The sequence below is a fragment of the Aspergillus multicolor genome, assembly GCF_047715735.1.
Source record: "Aspergillus multicolor strain CBS 133.54 unplaced genomic scaffold BDW74scaffold_6, whole genome shotgun sequence".
NCBI lineage: Eukaryota > Fungi > Ascomycota > Eurotiomycetes > Eurotiales > Aspergillaceae > Aspergillus > Aspergillus multicolor.
The window spans coordinates 659660-675512 of record NW_027395957.1 but is presented as its reverse complement, the minus strand read 5'-3'; the positions used below and the strand labels follow the sequence as shown (position 1 = coordinate 675512).

General features: G+C 51.3%; 7 protein-coding genes across 7 annotated transcripts; 4 read left to right on the top strand and 3 right to left on the bottom strand.

Annotated features, from left to right (window-relative positions):
* The first annotated feature begins 2817 nt into the window (after positions 1-2817).
* On the top strand, positions 2818-4288 carry BDW74DRAFT_123293 (uncharacterized protein). The gene is made up of 4 exons (XM_073722077.1): positions 2818-3066; positions 3122-3560; positions 3611-3805; positions 3854-4288. Exons 1-4 carry the CDS (start codon positions 2984-2986, stop codon positions 4142-4144), a joined length of 1008 nt encoding a protein of 335 aa, XP_073586061.1. The 5' UTR covers positions 2818-2983; the 3' UTR covers positions 4145-4288.
* Positions 4289-4723: 435 nt separating this feature from the next.
* Positions 4724-6033, top strand: BDW74DRAFT_148976 (SEC61-beta family protein). Its single transcript, XM_073723819.1, has 3 exons — positions 4724-4884; positions 4995-5331; positions 5394-6033. The coding sequence occupies exons 1-3, from the start codon at positions 4882-4884 to the stop codon at positions 5426-5428; spliced, it is 375 nt and encodes a 124-aa protein (XP_073586060.1). The 5' UTR covers positions 4724-4881; the 3' UTR covers positions 5429-6033.
* A 511-nt stretch (positions 6034-6544) lies between these two features.
* Positions 6545-6831, bottom strand: BDW74DRAFT_148974 (uncharacterized protein). Its single transcript, XM_073723818.1, has one exon. It carries the CDS (start codon positions 6814-6816, stop codon positions 6595-6597), a length of 222 nt encoding a protein of 73 aa, XP_073586059.1. The 5' UTR covers positions 6817-6831; the 3' UTR covers positions 6545-6594.
* Positions 6832-7451: 620 nt separating this feature from the next.
* BDW74DRAFT_176111 (sodium:solute symporter family protein) lies at positions 7452-9623 on the top strand (the record flags this gene model as incomplete). Its single annotated transcript, XM_073728519.1, has 3 exons — positions 7452-7603; positions 7655-7827; positions 7876-9623. The coding sequence occupies 3 exons, from the start codon at positions 7452-7454 to the stop codon at positions 9621-9623; spliced, it is 2073 nt and encodes a 690-aa protein (XP_073586058.1).
* A 159-nt stretch (positions 9624-9782) lies between these two features.
* BDW74DRAFT_148971 (rhodopsin family protein) lies at positions 9783-11066 on the bottom strand. The gene is made up of 6 exons (XM_073723817.1): positions 10909-11066; positions 10722-10775; positions 10539-10572; positions 10460-10484; positions 10312-10385; positions 9783-10242 (listed from the first exon to the last, which is right to left on the bottom strand). The coding sequence occupies exons 1-6, from the start codon at positions 10937-10939 to the stop codon at positions 10062-10064; spliced, it is 399 nt and encodes a 132-aa protein (XP_073586057.1). The 5' UTR covers positions 10940-11066; the 3' UTR covers positions 9783-10061.
* A 144-nt stretch (positions 11067-11210) lies between these two features.
* Positions 11211-12221, bottom strand: BDW74DRAFT_148964 (dynein light chain DYN2). The gene is made up of 7 exons (XM_073723816.1): positions 12076-12221; positions 11998-12020; positions 11915-11948; positions 11834-11868; positions 11747-11773; positions 11625-11694; positions 11211-11565 (listed from the first exon to the last, which is right to left on the bottom strand). Exons 1-7 carry the CDS (start codon positions 12104-12106, stop codon positions 11501-11503), a joined length of 285 nt encoding a protein of 94 aa, XP_073586056.1. The 5' UTR covers positions 12107-12221; the 3' UTR covers positions 11211-11500.
* A 146-nt stretch (positions 12222-12367) lies between these two features.
* On the top strand, positions 12368-15620 carry mrd1 (RNA-binding ribosome biosynthesis protein MRD1). Its single transcript, XM_073723815.1, has 4 exons — positions 12368-12617; positions 12708-13472; positions 13695-13967; positions 14017-15620. Exons 1-4 carry the CDS (start codon positions 12390-12392, stop codon positions 15232-15234), a joined length of 2484 nt encoding a protein of 827 aa, XP_073586055.1. The 5' UTR covers positions 12368-12389; the 3' UTR covers positions 15235-15620.
* Positions 15621-15853: the final 233 nt, after the last annotated feature.

The window sequence follows — 15853 nt, the reverse complement described above, 5'->3', positions numbered from 1 at the left end:
CTAAACAGTATACATTCTTGCTATCATAGCGACAACCCAGCATTATTTCATTGCACCCTGCTGCACAAGGCAGCAATACCTTCCATCCCAGCTGCCGAAGCCCTACAGGACCGAAGTCCCAGACCCAACAAATTAGCAAGGTCACAAAACTACCCTTTCCAGCTCCCCCAAACCAAACAATGGAGTAGAGGCGGGGGTCGAGAGAAAAAACTAACCTGAAAAAAAAAAAGAATGAAGCGCCTTCCCCCCCGAATAATCGGAATCGAATGATACCAGTCCCCCTATGACAGGGGCCAAAGTATGCCGCGTATTGCACTAAAGTGTCGTACCCGGCTAGTAGCCAAACACACACAATCTTCGCAATGACTCTCCCAAGGGGAAACCAGAGGGCACAAGTACACCTCTGCCCCGATGTTTCTGATGCCGATTGCAGATGTGCTAAAACTCACACCAAACCCTTGCGGGTCGTACCGGCTGCGCACCTTTCCCTCGGAGAGGGGAGGTGGACGGCGGGTGCATGTGGTTTTGAAGATTCCTCCGAATTTCTCATTTGCGGGGGTCGGGGTATAGCCAGGTGATGCGGGTGTCAGCTGGCTATAGGGCCCGGACAGGGCTGTTAGGCCTTGCCGTGTGAAGCAAAGAAACGCAGCATGGGGGGGATGACGCTTGAAGAGAGAAGAAAAAGGTACGAGGGGTTTTTTTTTGGGTTTTTCGGTGGTGGTTCGGACCTCGAGTCCGGGTATACACCGCTTGCTGGATTAAGGTTTGGCGGGCGGGTGAGTCAGCGGGATTCGCTTACAAATGCATTGATTTGGCACGTGATGTTGCTGGCTCCGGTCTCAGCCCTACTACCACCATGGGGTACGGAGTACTCCCAAATGTTTCAGCTTTTCATTTCGCGGTGGGCTTTTCGTCATTTCGTAATTTAAGGCGGTTTTTAGCTTCGGGCTCCTGGGTGTGTTTGGTGTGTAGCTGCTTGTTTTGCATATGATTTGTGGAAGCGGGCAAGTATATATTTTCCGGGTTGGGGATATTTGAGCACGGCGCAGGCGACCATAGCAGTAGACTCGAATATCTCAAGTTCTCAATAGGTCCCCTTGCGAGCAACAATCAAAATGACTACCAGCCCATGACCTTAGGCCCTTACAGCTTGGTCTATGACTCCATGTTGCTAGTTGCTAGTATGCCCTCATCCACCAACCTCCTGACGACCGAAGGTGGCTTGCGCATTGAGCACCGCCACAAAAGATCGCGTCCGAAATGAGCTGTACGAATACGCAGCAATCGCAGAGTCTAGAATCTTGTCCGCTGCGAGGGCCGGCTCAAGCCGGATCAGACCGAGGGATATTTCCCTCGAAGGCTTCGATTCCATAGCTTGATGAGCCACAACGAGGCGGAGTTTGGGCCGCCCTACTCGCACAAGATTGGCCCGCTTAATGAGCTTGAGCCCATACTATTCCGTAGTTGATTCAGATTGCACCATACGGCTGTGTTCTGGGAGAAGAGCCGGCATATCGCGATTCCAGGACTCGGACAGCAAGTGGCTGGAGTCCGGCGTGTAGAGTAGAGAGATAGATATGCGAGCGTCTGTGGTGCAGTGATCCTTGCATCGCAAGCTCAGTAATCGATCTGAACCTTCAACCTCAGCATCTGCAATGCCGGCTATTTATAGGACCCAGGCACCGTCCCTGCGCATCGGTAACCGACGATCGCGGTTCAACGACTAAAAGTTACAGAACGATTAGATTGCAGCAACAATGAGCACACCAGATTGATTCTAGAAGAATCATTGCTCAAGTCAGATCTCCAGCACGTAGGGCGAAGACGAGTCGAAAACCTCACTATAGGCACGACGCGCCAAGAGACTTCATGGTCGGTCGTACGGGGAACGGTGTTTATAAGAAACAGTTGGAGTCGTGTTGATGGATGTCGTACAGAATGTGCCGTGGCAGGGACGGGATACAGTCAGACAAACAGACTCGTCCAGTCTTTGTATTTTTAGACAGCTTGATAATGTTATTGAAAGGATCCAGAATTAATATGAGCAGGATCAATAGTGCGAGAGAGGATAAAAAGCCACCGTTAACTGTCAAGAAGGGTCGTCGTGTTCCAGACTCAGACACGTAAGGCGGTACCTGTGCAGTCCCACCGATCACTAAACCCCCTAATTCAACCGTGGCTCTGAGTCGGGTGCGCCAGGCAACATTTCGCAGGCGGGCTTGGAAATTGTCCTCCTAGACTCGTCTCGTCTCGCATCCCCCGGGTTTTTGATTTCTTACACTCTTCTTCCATTGTTCCTTTTTTCCAGTCTCGAGTCAATCTTTCGAACCTCGCCTTTGGCCCCGACACTCGTTTTTTCCCAATCAGCACCGCACCTCAGCCTTCTCGACTCCCGCCAGCCATAAGCTCAGCCTTCGACCTCGCCTAGGGACAATCGATGTGAGCCTCCCCGCCCAACAACCCACTGCGTACCACAGCGGCTTGGCACCACCTTGGTCAACCGAGCCATTCTCGACCCTGCGATCACGCTCCCTTCTCAGTCGTCTTACCCCAGTCCATCGGTATCCGGTCGACACCTGGGGCACTGTTGGGGATTGTATGATAGTTGGAACTCGGGTGTCGCAGCTCATCGGTCCTATTCGAGATAGCATCTCCTGAGACCGGAACGCCCCGAAACACGACAAATTAAGACGCCTTGGGACAACCGTCGAAACAAAGCACACCACGACTCCTGAACGTTCACGAAACCGCTCCGCTCCGCTTACCACCGCCTCGGTGGTAAAACGCCATATTGTATCCACAGACCGAATTCTTAGACGAAAACAGCTCCGTCACGGAGCACTTTGTCAAGATTTATTCCCACACATCTTCACGGGCGTCCCTGTTCGGCGGGTCCTTCGATCCATCGTTCAGACGAGATAACGGAGGTTTTCGCGGGAGAGAAGGATATACAAATGTATCGCCGGCCCCTAAACGACGCAAAATGTACAAACCGAATTCCTTGTGGACGTGGTCCTTCGCCATCGTCACGCTGGTTCAGACAGTCATCACCCTTGCACTGCAATGGTATGTTGCGCCCTTGAAACTCTGCCTAATTCCGTTCTAACGCATCGATGTGTAGCTATATCTTCGCCAACTTCCAGATCCAACTCAAACCCGAAGCCGAACTTGTGACCTCCTCCAAAACAATCCCAACTTTCCTTGCGCTATACAGTTTCGGATTCCTCTATGAGCTGTTTATCGTGTACGATGCTCTACGCCTCAAAAACACTATTCAAGTTATCGGACTCTGCGTGTGTAATGTCGGGTTGCTGGTTTACGGCGCAGTCCAGGTACAGCAGATTAAGGAAGCCGTCACAGTCTTAACGGATAACAATGCCGTCAACCCCGACATCTGGGCCGAGACACAGCCCTTCTTGATTATTATTCCGATTGTTGTGGCCATGGGTAGTGTGCTGATGATGATTGTCGCCTGGAAGCTTTATGATGAATTTGCATGGTCTATCTACAAGCACATCAGCGCTGATTTGCGCATGAAGCGTCGTTATTTGACGTACCAGGTGCGTAAACTGCTCTTTTTCAGGTGCAGCAGGGTACTGACAGCTTGCAGATTTACATTGCGCTGCTCAAGTTCGATCTTTTCTTCTTCCTTGGTTTCACCATTCAATTCCTGGTTATCGTCACGAACAAAAAAGACACCGAGTTCGCTCTCACTATCGCCGCTATACCGGTTACAATCTTGATTCTCCTCTGTGCGGCATTCTTCGTGCGGCGTGAGAGTTCGATTGGAATGATTGCCATTATCGTATGTCCCTCGTTTCCATTGTTAGTGCAATTCTCTAACGACTCGTAGCTTCTCTATTTCGCAGCCATGGCATACTTCCTGTTCAAACTGGTCCGTATGTATCAACCAGCAACCGCGAACGAATATTCAACTGCCCGGCGGTCTTTGACCTTCTTCGCCATCATTACGCTGATATTGATTGTGATGACCATCATTAACGCTTGTGTATGCATGCACAACTTCCACAAGGGTTTGAAACCCCACATCAACAAGAAAAAGAAGGGCAAGAACGGGGAGAAGGGTTCTACCGAGCTGTCGAACGTTGCCGGACAGGTACCCACCCGGATGATGATCGACTAGATGCATCTCGCAGCTTGCTTCTCTCGACGGTGCCGCTTGTCGGGACAATCTATATATGCGCCCAATTGGCCATGTTTTGACTGAATACTGAATTTGGGCGTCTTTCGAATATTTACAACATGATACCTTTTCCTACATTATCGGGGTTTGTTACGGCTTTTCATTCATAAAGTCTGGGTTGCTTACATTTTGCTCTATTGTCCATATGTCAGTTCAAAGTACCCATAGCGTCTGCTTGATGAACATCTCTGTGCTTCGGATTTATTTCCTACCTTAGCTACAATCATGTCAAATTATTACGACTACATACTTTTCATTATAACCATGTGCTAGCGATCCACTCATTGAAATTCTCATATATCGTATACCGACAATGGTAGTATTTGGATTCCAAGAGTTCATCTTCACTAAAATGGAGGCTTTAATTTGCTACCTATGGGTGTACCGGTTGTGTAATTCCAATACCCAGGGAGCGGGGAGGTACGTGCTCTGAATGGCTACTTGAGCCGGGGGATTGAAATATAACAATACGTGACTTACAGTAGTGAAAGTGATCGTGTCCTTTAGAACGCCTCCAGACCTCACCTCACCAGTTTACTTAACTCGACTCTCCCTCCCCACAACCTTTCTCACCTTCTTTTCCAGCCAGAATTTCTTCTTGCTCCTTGACACTAATTCTTAATTTATCGATCTTTCACTGATCCTGTTCTCGATCGCTCATTTCAACTAATCCCACAATGGTACGTCCCTTTCCGATGATCCTCGAAACAGCAGCTTCAGCGAAGCAAAGGCATTCGCAATTCGTCCAAGCATTCAAATTGATCAATGCTAACATACACTGTTACTACAGTCTTCTCCTCGCGCTGCCTCCCCATTGACATCCGGCGCCGAATCCGGCCCTGACTCCAAGTCCGCTGGCGCCGCCTCCGCTGTCTCTTCCGTCAACCGCCCTTCCTCTCCCACTCCCCCTGGTGGTCCCCGGGCTGCTCTCCGTCGCCGCGCGGCCGCCGACCACAAGGAATCTCTCCGCAATGCTCGCCCTAGCTCGACTCGCTCCGCTGGCGCTGGTGGCTCCTCCAGCACCATGCTCAAGCTGTACACGGATGAGAGCCCCGGTCTCAGGGTTGACCCCGTCGTTGTTCTGGTTCTGAGTCTGGGATTCATCTTCTCTGTTGTTGGTCTGCATGGTATGTTATCTTTTCCTTCGACGAAAGCCGGGGTAATCGAGGACTGACACTCGCTCGTTCAGTCATTGCCAAGATTACCCGCAAATTCTCCTCGTGAGCTGCAGAGTCGTGATTGGCCTATCGCCTATTTTCGCAGTCCGACCTTATCTGGGATTAATTGAGCTGGATGCAGGCGGAACGGGACTGGCGTTCATCTGAGAAGCATGGTTTGGTGTACGGAACTGTGATTACTTGCTCGATGAAGCCGCCCGTTCTGCGATGTATCGACTGCCAAGGAGCGCGAATTGACAAACTCAACATTTCTGAACCTTCGAAAACGATATACCCCCTTTCTCCTCTGTTTTATTCCATGCGCCGGTGAGCTTGGAATGCACAGTGTATGGAAACCACCCACCTACCCGAACCCGATTTCTTCTTTGCTGGAGTGCCTTTAGAGCCAATACCCGTCTGCAGTATGGGTCTTACTTTTTTGCGTCGAGATTTCCTTTTTTTGTGTGCATTCGGTGCTCGAAATGACAAGATGTTAATGCAAACTCAGTCAACTTAGTTAACAGTTGGGAAGCAATGTATATGTATAGTAGCCTCGCCAATCCTATCCCCGTGCGTTCTGAGTATGCGGTACCACCAAGATCCTTCCCAGAGTACCCAGGTCTCCGCTATCGGCGGGCTCGTGAAGTACGATATCGAGCCTTGGTCCATCGGGAAGCCGCTTATTCCATCGAAAATGTCAACAGGGTACAATCGTACATATAACGGTGAACTCTAGATGGGATATCGCGACTGCTCGGCTATCTATACCTGTCGAAATCGCATCTCGACCATGCACCCACTAGTTCAGGAAACCTGGAGCGGTCGACGACTCGAATGAACATTCGCCAGCCCGCTCTAAGCCCCCGGGTCAGGACTCAGCAAGCCATGGGGCCATGTCCGGTTGAACCATGGACTGATGGCAGGAATAAGGGGTTTGATAAGGATCTAGATCCTGAAGCCACTGGCTAACGCGGTAATGGTAACTACTGCCTAGAGCCTGGCCAGTATCGGGTGCTGACCACTTAGAGCTTGCAAGGACTGGCTTGGGGCATGGTGCATAGACCGACCAACTCCGTATGGAGCAGAGTTTACATTGATGGTACAGTAGGGCTGAGCCTGGAGAATAGTGTCCTTCATCACAAGAACGATGGGGTTAGTCTCATAGTTAGAGACTTAAAGGTTTCTAGCCCTGGAGTTCTGCTACCCATCAACATTGGAAGTCTAGACTGTTGTTTATTTCCTTGAGTTCTGCCCGGTACTCAGGCCCCCTCCGGAGACAATGACATTTCGCTCTGATCCTGGGACTTCGTGACCTAGGCAGACAAAAGCCGGAGCGCATAGTATGGCTTGATAAGTGCTCTGGAGAAAGACATATGCTCCCCGGACGTGGAATAGCCCTGCTAACCCTGATAGGCATCTCCAGGGAGACAGCTCTGGGCACTCAGGCCACTCCATGTGTGGGGAGCACAGGATAGAATTAGTGGGAGTATCGAGTAACAGCGTTATCTGCAGTCAAGCTTTACCGTCGAGAATTATAATGACAGTTGAGAGCGCGGGCGCGCATCGGCCATGCCCGGCGCATCGGGCCCGTTATCAGCTCGCTTCCCGTCCAATGGGAACGAAGGCCTTCAAGCTGCGCTGATAAGCTTGCAATCTTCGCCAATCAGAACTCCTCTCTGTCCACCACGATAACAATTCATCCTGAGGTCAACTCGCTGCTCCAGCTGTTCTCGTGTCTCCTCCAGACCCTGACTCTGAAGAGCTGCAGTGGAAACAGAGAGGACTGCCAAGCTTCCTCGCCCATTACGAAACATGGTCGTCTTATCAATGCCTCCCCGGGTTTCGACCGGGGCCGGGGCCCCTGTATCAATGCCCTCGTTCTTATTTATCATTGCATCGCCAATATTTTCTGGTCTATCGCGGCTTCCTGGCATCCTGCTTGAACGCCGAGTCTGCGGGATCGGAGATTTAAGCCCTTATATCAGCCAGTCCCCTGCTCTGTATTCTCGCCGTCACAAGCTGCAGACAGATCATTCGGGACACACTAGTAGCCCTTCTTTCTACAGGTTACCGGTCCTCAGCTATCCATAATGGTTGCAGTCATAGCTGCCCCAGATGCTGCGGGGGTAGAGACCGTGCAGTTCACTGCCCCTCTCACCCAAGGGTTTGGTTATGGAATCATCATCGGGTTAGGGTTTGCCTTTGCCCTGGTTATGATTTTTATCACATGGTCTCTCAAGAGGTACGACCTTCTCCACGCTGCCTACGGACTGTGCATATGCTGACGGTTTAGATATCAACATGAGGTTATCACGTCCGAGATGTTCTCCACGGCCGGACGAAGTGTCAAGTCTGGTTTGGTGGCCTCTGCTGTTGTGAGTAGTTGGACCTGGGCCGCCACTCTTCTGCAATCCACAGCCGTGGCCTACCAGTACGGCACTTCGGGACCTTTCTTCTATGCGTCAGGTTAGTTCTCCTCTTTGCCTGATACGGTCGTACACTAACAGTTCAAAGGCGCCTGCGTCCAGATTATCTTGTTTGCAACACTCGCTATCGAGCTTAAGAGACGCGCACCCAACGCACACACCTTTCTTGAAGCCATCCGCGCCCGCTACGGCACAGTAGTGCACATCGTCTTCATCGTCTTCTGCCTGATGACCAACATCCTCGTTACAGCCATGCTGCTCACTGGCGGTGCCGCCGTGCTCAACTCCATGACCGGCGTCCCAGTCGTCGCAGCCTGTTTCCTTCTCCCCATTGGAGTGGTGCTATACACCCTGTTTGGCGGTATCAAGGCGACCTTCATCACAGACTACATGCACACCGTCGTCATCGTGGTCATCATCTTCATCTTCGCCTTCTCCGCCTACGCGACCAACGACCGCCTCGGCTCCCCAGGCAAAGTATACGACCTCCTCGTTGAAGCCGCCCAGCGCAACCCAGTCTCCGGAAACACCGACGGCAGCTACCTCACCATGCACTCCAAAGAAGGCGGCATCTTCTGGGTCATCAACCTAGTCGGCAACTTCGGCACCGTCTTCCTCGACAACGGCTACTACAACAAGGCCATCGCCGCACACCCCGTCCACGCCTTCCCCGGCTATGTAATCGGCGGTCTCTGCTGGTTCGCCATCCCCTGGCTCTGCGCAACAACAATGGGCCTCTCCGCGCTCGCCCTCGAAGGAACCCGCCGCATCGCCTCCGTCGACGTGACAGCCGGCCTCGTCCTCCCCTTCGCCTCCGTCGAACTCCTCGGCTACAGCGGCGCCGTCTGCACAACCCTCATGATCTTCATGGCCGTCACCTCCGCCTTCTCCGCACAGCTCATCGCCGTCTCCTCAATCCTCACCTACGACATCTACCAGGCCTACATCAACCCCATCGCTAAGGGCAAGCGCCTCGTCTGGATCTCGCATCTCTCCTGCGTTGTCTTCGCAATTGTAATGGCCGGCTTCGCAACAGGCCTCCACTACGCCGGCGTCGGCATGGGCTACCTCTATCTCCTCATGGGCGTCATCATCTCGTCTGCCGTGTTCCCCGGCGCCATGACGCTCGTCTGGAAGGGCCAGAACTGGATCGCGGCAGCTGCATCCCCGGTTTTGGGACTGGCCATGTCCCTGATCGCCTGGCTCGTAACCACAAAGACACAATACGGCGAGTTCACCGTCGAAACCACCGGCGCAAACTACCCCATGCTCGCAGGCAACGTCGCCGCTCTACTCAGCCCCGTCGTCTTCTCACCGGTCTTGACATACCTCTTCGGCCCGCAGAACTACGACTACGAATCCATGCGCGCGATTCGGCAAGTCGACGACTCCGACGTTGCAGCCGCAGCCCACGTCGACCCCGAGCTCATCCAAGCAGCGCACCACCCCTCCCCCGCGCAACAAGAGCAGGAGGAAGAAGAGATCAAAAAACTCAACAAGGCAGCCTTTATCTCGCGGTGTCTCACAGTCGGCATGGTCATTTGTTTCCTGCTCCTCTGGCCGATTCCCATGTACGGCTCCAAGTACGTCTTCAGCAAGAAGTTCTTCACGGGGTGGGTTGTTGTCGGCATTATTTGGCTCTTTGGGACGGCGTTTGGGGTTATTCTGTTCCCGCTTTGGGAGGGGAGGAGTAGTATGATGAGAGTTGCGAGGTTGATGATGCTTGATATCCGCGGGAAGTCGTGGCGGAGGGATGCGCTTGAGGGACAGAGGGAGAACGAGGAGAGTGAGGCGAGTGGTGCGGTGACGCCGAGTGAGAAGGTTGTTGGGAAGTGAGCTTGCTTTGGCTTGATGCTGTTATGATGTTGATGTGTTTGGCCGGCTAGTTATAACTAGGAGACTGGCTGGCTATCTTGCGTTGCTGTTTGATTATACCCCACTCGTTTACTGGACGACTATACCCTCTCATCTGCCATAGAGATGGCTACCATTTATACTAAGTCTTCATATAAGATATACTATTACATTTCTCCCTCGGCCCTAGCAAAAATATCATCATTACTATATCACTCGAAAATATCCATAAAAAATGATAATATAAAAATACAGAGCAGCAAAGGGAAAACACGGTCTGATCCCCAGAACCCAACAAAGAAAGCCAAGCAACCGAGTTAACTAGGTATCAATTTGAAACAAAGAGCCAAAGTAAACGGAACTCCCCCCAAGACCCTGACCCAACACTACCTTAGCCGCAACCGCAACAGATATCCACGATCACTTATACGCATACTGCTGCGGCGGCGGCGACGTAGCGCCCGACGCTACAGGCGGATATTGCGTTTGCTGCTGCTGCTGGGGATGCTGCTGCCCTCCGAAATAGGCCTGTGGCGGTGGTTGCGGTCCCCAGCCTGCATTTGCGGGTGGCCGCGTATCGGGATTGATGTCGGGGCGATCACTGGTTTTGTCAGCGGGCTTGGTCCAACGTAGATTCTGAATAGAGGAGGGTGAGGACGGGAAAAAATACCGTAAGTCCTGCGTGAATCGACATGTGTAGCATGTGACTTCCTTGTACTTGTGCATTGCTAGTGGGATGACGGGCTGGAGTGATTCGTTAGTTAGACTCTCTTTCTAATTTCTGCGCATGGGGCAGGGTAAAGTAAGATAAGCCATACAATAAAGCAGACTGTGAAGAAGGGCCTGGAATCACTGTTAGCTATGCAGATTCGGCCCTTAAGGCTGGGCAGGACATACCATCGGGTTATACACCGTCCGTTCCAGTGATTGCCTGAAGAAATTAGTATTTAGTTAGTAAATGTTGAGTAACTGGGCAATATTGTGGTATTCATGCCCGCTCAGCGGCAGACATAGAAAGTTGCAAGCTATGCCCACGAGAAATGTATATACTCTTGAAGGAGGGAAGGGAAGAGGACATACAGTTATAGCAGTAAGCTCTAACATTCTCATACCCCTCTAGCATGGACGTGAACTCTATAGATTAGTTAGTAAACACATCGTTTCAAATGCGGCGGTGGGTATCCAAGTGTAGTCCACTGCGGAGGATTCCTCCGGGCTTTATTGGAGGAGGGCTATGACGAGGATCCAGGGTCCAGGGAGTACGAACCATGTGTTCCGAAGGTGATGCAGATGGCCATGGTGATAGGCCTGATTTGCGACTAGGATAGTAGGAAAATGTCTCTGGAACAATAATCTAGCAATATTTTAGATTCTGCGGTGGTTTGGGTTGGGTGGAAGGCAACAATTAAAGAGAAGGGGTGTTGACGTGTGGCGCTGTGGCTCGGGTCTTGGCGGTTATGAGTACTGCAGGGCACGTGCCGGCCGAATTTCTTTGCCTTGACTTGGCATGTTAATGGGAGTTGCGGCCCCTAAGATAGCTTATAGTATGAAGTAGGCTTGATCTTGGGATATGAGTTTACGTGGCTGTTGATCTGTCGAGCATACGGTAGGTGAGATACAGTGACCCAGATACGCCGAGTATAGTTCGGAGATAGATTTTACCAATAATAACACCGAATGAGAGAACTTATTAACAAAAATCGCATGCTGAAAGGGTCATCGATTGCTCTGCTCGAGGTAACCTCAATGCGTTTGGGGAATCGTGTAAAGTGGTATGGGGTTGAAGTACATTGGGCGATGCGCAGGGCGCGCATGTGTGCCTACCGGCTCGTATGATGGTGTATATGGAGTCCGCAAGTTTATTGCGTCTTGAACAGGAGGATGGCGCAGTGTCCGAGATAGAAGTAGATGAAGTGCTTCGTTTCTGGGAAGCGCCAGTCAGTAATTGTCATACTCGGGCATCGCCTGCGCAGGGGCAATTACCGTGTGTCACGAAGCTTCCAAAGTTCCGTCCAACAACACAGTGCCATGTAGCGCCCTTGCGAGAGTCAAACTATTCTTCGTAAGATTCGGAGTCATCGTAGGTGTGGGTTGGGTTCGCGGACTTCTCTCTTGATGTATTGAGCAATGTCCTGGACACCGTTAGCATCAGGTTCGCCAACCGGCATTGTAGGTGAGACGACATGGCATACCTTCTCAATGTGATACTTCTCCATGGCCTCGATAGCTAAACAGTCAGTCCGATTCCCGTAAATGGCATGAAGAAACCATACCAACTTCAACAGCCTCCTGTTGCATGTCCTCCGACTATCATATTGTGAGCGTCGACACATATCCATGGTACGAGCGTACCTACCATGTCCACAGACTTGATCTGGGCTGGAATCCGTGTCAGTGAAACCGGAGGGGAACTTGTATAGCGGTCCGCACTTACGTTCCAGCTTGTCCTTCTTCTCGGAGGCCATTTTCGAGATCAGTTAAGCAGAATCGACAGTATAAGAATTTGGATATAGAAGACCGTGATGATGAGAATATGCAATGAATCAGATTTTTAATTCAAGGGGCGTAGTTCGATGGCCGACTTGTTGTTTGGGTTGCGCACAGGAAACTCCGCGCCGACACGCACAGACCACCCTCCACCTTCCATTTCACCGCTTTCGGCTCTATGAAAGCAGAAAAAAAAGAAACCAAAGTTTTTTTTCTAATTGCAACCTTCTCTACCCACGAGTCAAGGCTCAACGCACAATCATGGAGAGCACAAGAGTATTTGTCTCTGGCCTCCCGCCGACTCTTACCAATGATCAACTCAAAAAACACTTTGCAACCCGCTTCCAGGTTACGGATGCCCATATCCTGCCAAAACGGAGGATCGGCTTCGTGGGCTTCAAAAGCTCCGAAGTGGCCCAGCAAGCTGTATCCTACTTCAACAAGACATTCATGAAGATGTCCAAGATCTCAGTAGACATTGCTAAGCCGGTATGTTCCAATCTTTGTTTACTTGCGTTTTGTTTTCCCCGTCGAGCTCGCTGACCAGTCAAGGTGGTCTTGTAACTGACCAGTAATTAGATTGACGCGGAACCCGCTCATAATGCCCACAAAGCCCGCAAGGACAGTAGAGATCAACCTGATGATGCCTCGGGTAACGCTCTCAAGCGTAAGCGCGATGGAGAACCTGTCAAGGACTCCAAGACGCAAGAGTATCTCTCCCTTCTACAACAACCTCCCAAGACCCGAACGTGGGCAAACGATGACCAACTGCCCCCACCCGTGGAAACCGACTCACAATTACAAGAGCAGCCTACCGACGTTGTTGATGATGAAAAGGAGGAACTGACCTATGCTCAGAGAAAGAAGGCGAAACTCGGCCAGGATCAGAACGACGGCTCATCTGCTTCGGTAAATGCTGGCCATTCACCGACAGCGGATGAAGACCTTTCTCAGCCCGATCCTGAGAAGACTGAGGCAAAGCAAAAGTCGGAGCAAGAGGTCTCGCAGGAGGAGCAGGCGCCTGTATCGGACATGGACTGGCTGCGCTCAAAGACAAGCCGTCTTCTGGGCCTGCTGGACGAAGATGAAGAGGCAACATTTGCGCCCCCCGCGCCAGTCGTCAATGATACGCCAATGGCTGACTCGAACTTCGACACATCCAATGTCGCAAGTCCTGAAAAGCCCACTGTGGAAGAGCCGGTGAAGGCGCCTACAGCTCCGGAAGTTGACACCAACATCGAAAACATCCGGATCTCCGCACGATTGTTCATCAGAAACTTGTCGTATGACACGAAAGAGGCCGATCTTGAACCAGTGTTCTCGCCCTTTGGCAAAATCGAAGAGGTAAGAAGATTTTTCTTTTCTTATATTTTACCCCATCGGGCCTTCCGTGCCCGTGCTTGAATGATGATATACTCCTGATAGGGACATCCGATGCAAAAGCAAGTGATGTGAAAATCAGAAGAGAGAATTTTAGTAGATGCCTCTCGTTATCTGATAAAGCAGCTTCCTCTCTGTTCTACTCGTCGATTTGCCATGAAACTTTACTAATGTTTCGCTCCCCAGATTCATGTTGCCTTTGATACGAGAAACACAACCAGCAAAGGATTCGCGTATGTCCAGTATTCTAATCCTGACGCGGCTGTGGAAGCGTACAAGAACCTGGATGGAAAGCACTTTCAAGGTCGTCTACTGCATATTCTTCCGGCATCACAGAAGAAGACGCATAAGTTGGACGAACATGAGCTATCCAAGCTACCGCTGAAGAAACAGAAGCAGATCAAGCGAAAGCAAGAAGCTTCTTCTTCGACGTTTAGCTGGAACTCACTCTACATGAATGTAAGTTGACCCTTTCAACACAAAAGGTAGACCTCGCTAACTCGCCTAGGCCGATGCCGTCATGTCTTCCGTCGCTGAACGAATTGGTGTCTCCAAGTCTGACCTCTTGGATCCCACTTCGTCGGAAGCTGCTGTCAAACAGGCTCATGCTGAAACGCATGTGATCCAAGAGACAAAAGCTTACTTTAAAGCGAACGGTGTAAACCTGGATGCTTTTAAGCAGCGCGAACGCGGGAACATCGCCATTTTGGTGAAGAACTTCTCGTATGGTACGAAGACCGATGATCTTCGCAAGTTGTTCGAGCCGTTCGGAACCATCACCAGGCTCTTGATGCCGCCGAGTGGTACCATAGCCATCGTGGAATTCTCGCGACCCGACGAAGCGCAAAAGGCCTTCAAGAGTGTTGCATACCGCAAACTCGGGGACTCGATCATATTCCTGGAGAAGGCGCCGAAGAATCTCTTTGAGGCAAATGTTCCTCCTCAGAACCCACTGCCAGAGGCCAAAGCCGTATCGCAAGGCTTCTCAACCGCAGACACTTTCGCTGCAGACGAAGGTGATGAAGCAAATATCGCCACCGCAACGTTGTTCATCAAGAACCTCAACTTCTCTACTACTAACCAGTCTTTGGTAGACGCCTTCAGACCACTGGATGGCTTTGTTTCTGCTAGGATCAAAACTAAACCGGACCCCAAGAACCCTGGTCAGACATTGAGCATGGGATTTGGTTTCGCCGACTTTAGAACCAACGCCCAGGCCCAGGCTGCTCTTGCTGTGATGAATGGCTACACCCTTGACCGGCACGCACTGGTAGTAAGAGCGTCTCATAAGGGCATGGACGCAGCGGAAGAAAGGAGGAAGGAGGACACAGCAAAGAAGATTGCTGCGCGACGAACCAAGATCATCATCAAGAACTTGCCATTCCAAGCCACAAAGAAAGACGTCAGGTCGCTTTTTGGAGCGTATGGCCAGCTGCGGTCTGTGCGGGTGCCTCAGAAGTTTGACCGGTCTGCTCGTGGTTTCGGTTTCGCTGATTTCGTAAGCGCTCGCGAAGCGGAAAATGCCATGGATGCTTTGAAGAACACCCATCTTCTAGGCAGACGATTAGTATTGGAATTCGCAAACGCGGAGGCCATTGATGCCGAGGAGGAGATTCAAAGGATCGAGAAGAAGGTAGGGGAGCAGGTGGACAGGGTCAAGCTCCAGAAGCTCACCGGAGCCGGTCGCAAGAAATTCACCGTAGGGGCCCAGGACGACGAAAGCTAGAGTCCCTTCTCCCTGTCGATAGGCACACAACGCAGGTTGACCTTTGGTCCTTTGCGATATCATCCCTTGCGTCCCGGAGAGAAGCAGCGAACACGTTCCTGTCAGTACTTGCATACATACGCGTCCTGCACAGCGCCGTCAGCTCGTGCATCCGAAACTTAGATACCCTGTATCCCATTGCTATCTCTTTGGGATCTCTTTCAATGTCAATGTCTCCTTAACTCCTATACAACTAGGTGCTTGCACCCTGGATATTCCAACTTCTCCTAGGGCTATGGACTGGTGTCTCCTGACATTCCGGTCCTATGCTTCGTAACACCCTCAACATTCCGTTCATGACAATGTACGAATGCTAACTGATCTACCGCATTCCTATGAGCGATCTTGCCACTGATGGCTCTATCGTCAATGATCAATGCCAATTGTGCGGCAACCATCCTGCTCACCGTAAAATCTCCGAACGGTCGTTGATAGGATGGCACTCCCTGAACGCCCCTTACATTGGTTCCCATCAAGTCTCGCCCCGTCTGATTTGCTGCGGTCAGCAGTCATTGTCTGCCCTTCTTCGTGACCTTGGTTCTACGCGTGAACCGCAGCAGGAGCTTCCTCCGCCTTGAGG

Coding starts and splice junctions, on each gene's coding strand:
- BDW74DRAFT_148964 (XM_073723816.1), bottom strand. CDS start 12,106: ATGGCCTCCGAGAAGAAGGACAAGCTGGAAC. Junction 11,695..11,746: donor CTCAATACATCAAGAGAGAA/GTCCGCGAACCC, acceptor TACGAAGAATAG/TTTGACTCTCGCAAGGGCGC. Junction 11,566..11,624: donor TGGAAGCTTCGTGACACACG/GTAATTGCCCCT, acceptor GGCGCTTCCCAG/AAACGAAGCACTTCATCTAC.
- BDW74DRAFT_148971 (XM_073723817.1), bottom strand. CDS start 10,939: ATGGCCATCTGCATCACCTTCGGAACACATG. Junction 10,485..10,538: donor GGACGGTGTATAACCCGATG/GTATGTCCTGCC, acceptor CAGTGATTCCAG/GCCCTTCTTCACAGTCTGCT. Junction 10,243..10,311: donor CGATTCACGCAGGACTTACG/GTATTTTTTCCC, acceptor TGACAAAACCAG/TGATCGCCCCGACATCAATC.
- BDW74DRAFT_148974 (XM_073723818.1), bottom strand. CDS start 6,816: ATGGAGTGGCCTGAGTGCCCAGAGCTGTCTCCCTGGAGATGCCTATCA.
- mrd1 (XM_073723815.1), top strand. CDS start 12,390: ATGGAGAGCACAAGAGTATTTGTCTCTGGCCTCCCGCCGACTCTTACC. Junction 12,618..12,707: donor CAGTAGACATTGCTAAGCCG/GTATGTTCCAAT, acceptor ACCAGTAATTAG/ATTGACGCGGAACCCGCTCA. Junction 13,968..14,016: donor GGAACTCACTCTACATGAAT/GTAAGTTGACCC, acceptor TAACTCGCCTAG/GCCGATGCCGTCATGTCTTC.
- BDW74DRAFT_148976 (XM_073723819.1), top strand. Junction 5,332..5,393: donor CTCTGTTGTTGGTCTGCATG/GTATGTTATCTT, acceptor TCGCTCGTTCAG/TCATTGCCAAGATTACCCGC.
- BDW74DRAFT_123293 (XM_073722077.1), top strand. CDS start 2,984: ATGTACAAACCGAATTCCTTGTGGACGTGGTCCTTCGCCATCGTCACG. Junction 3,561..3,610: donor GTCGTTATTTGACGTACCAG/GTGCGTAAACTG, acceptor GACAGCTTGCAG/ATTTACATTGCGCTGCTCAA. Junction 3,806..3,853: donor TTGGAATGATTGCCATTATC/GTATGTCCCTCG, acceptor AACGACTCGTAG/CTTCTCTATTTCGCAGCCAT.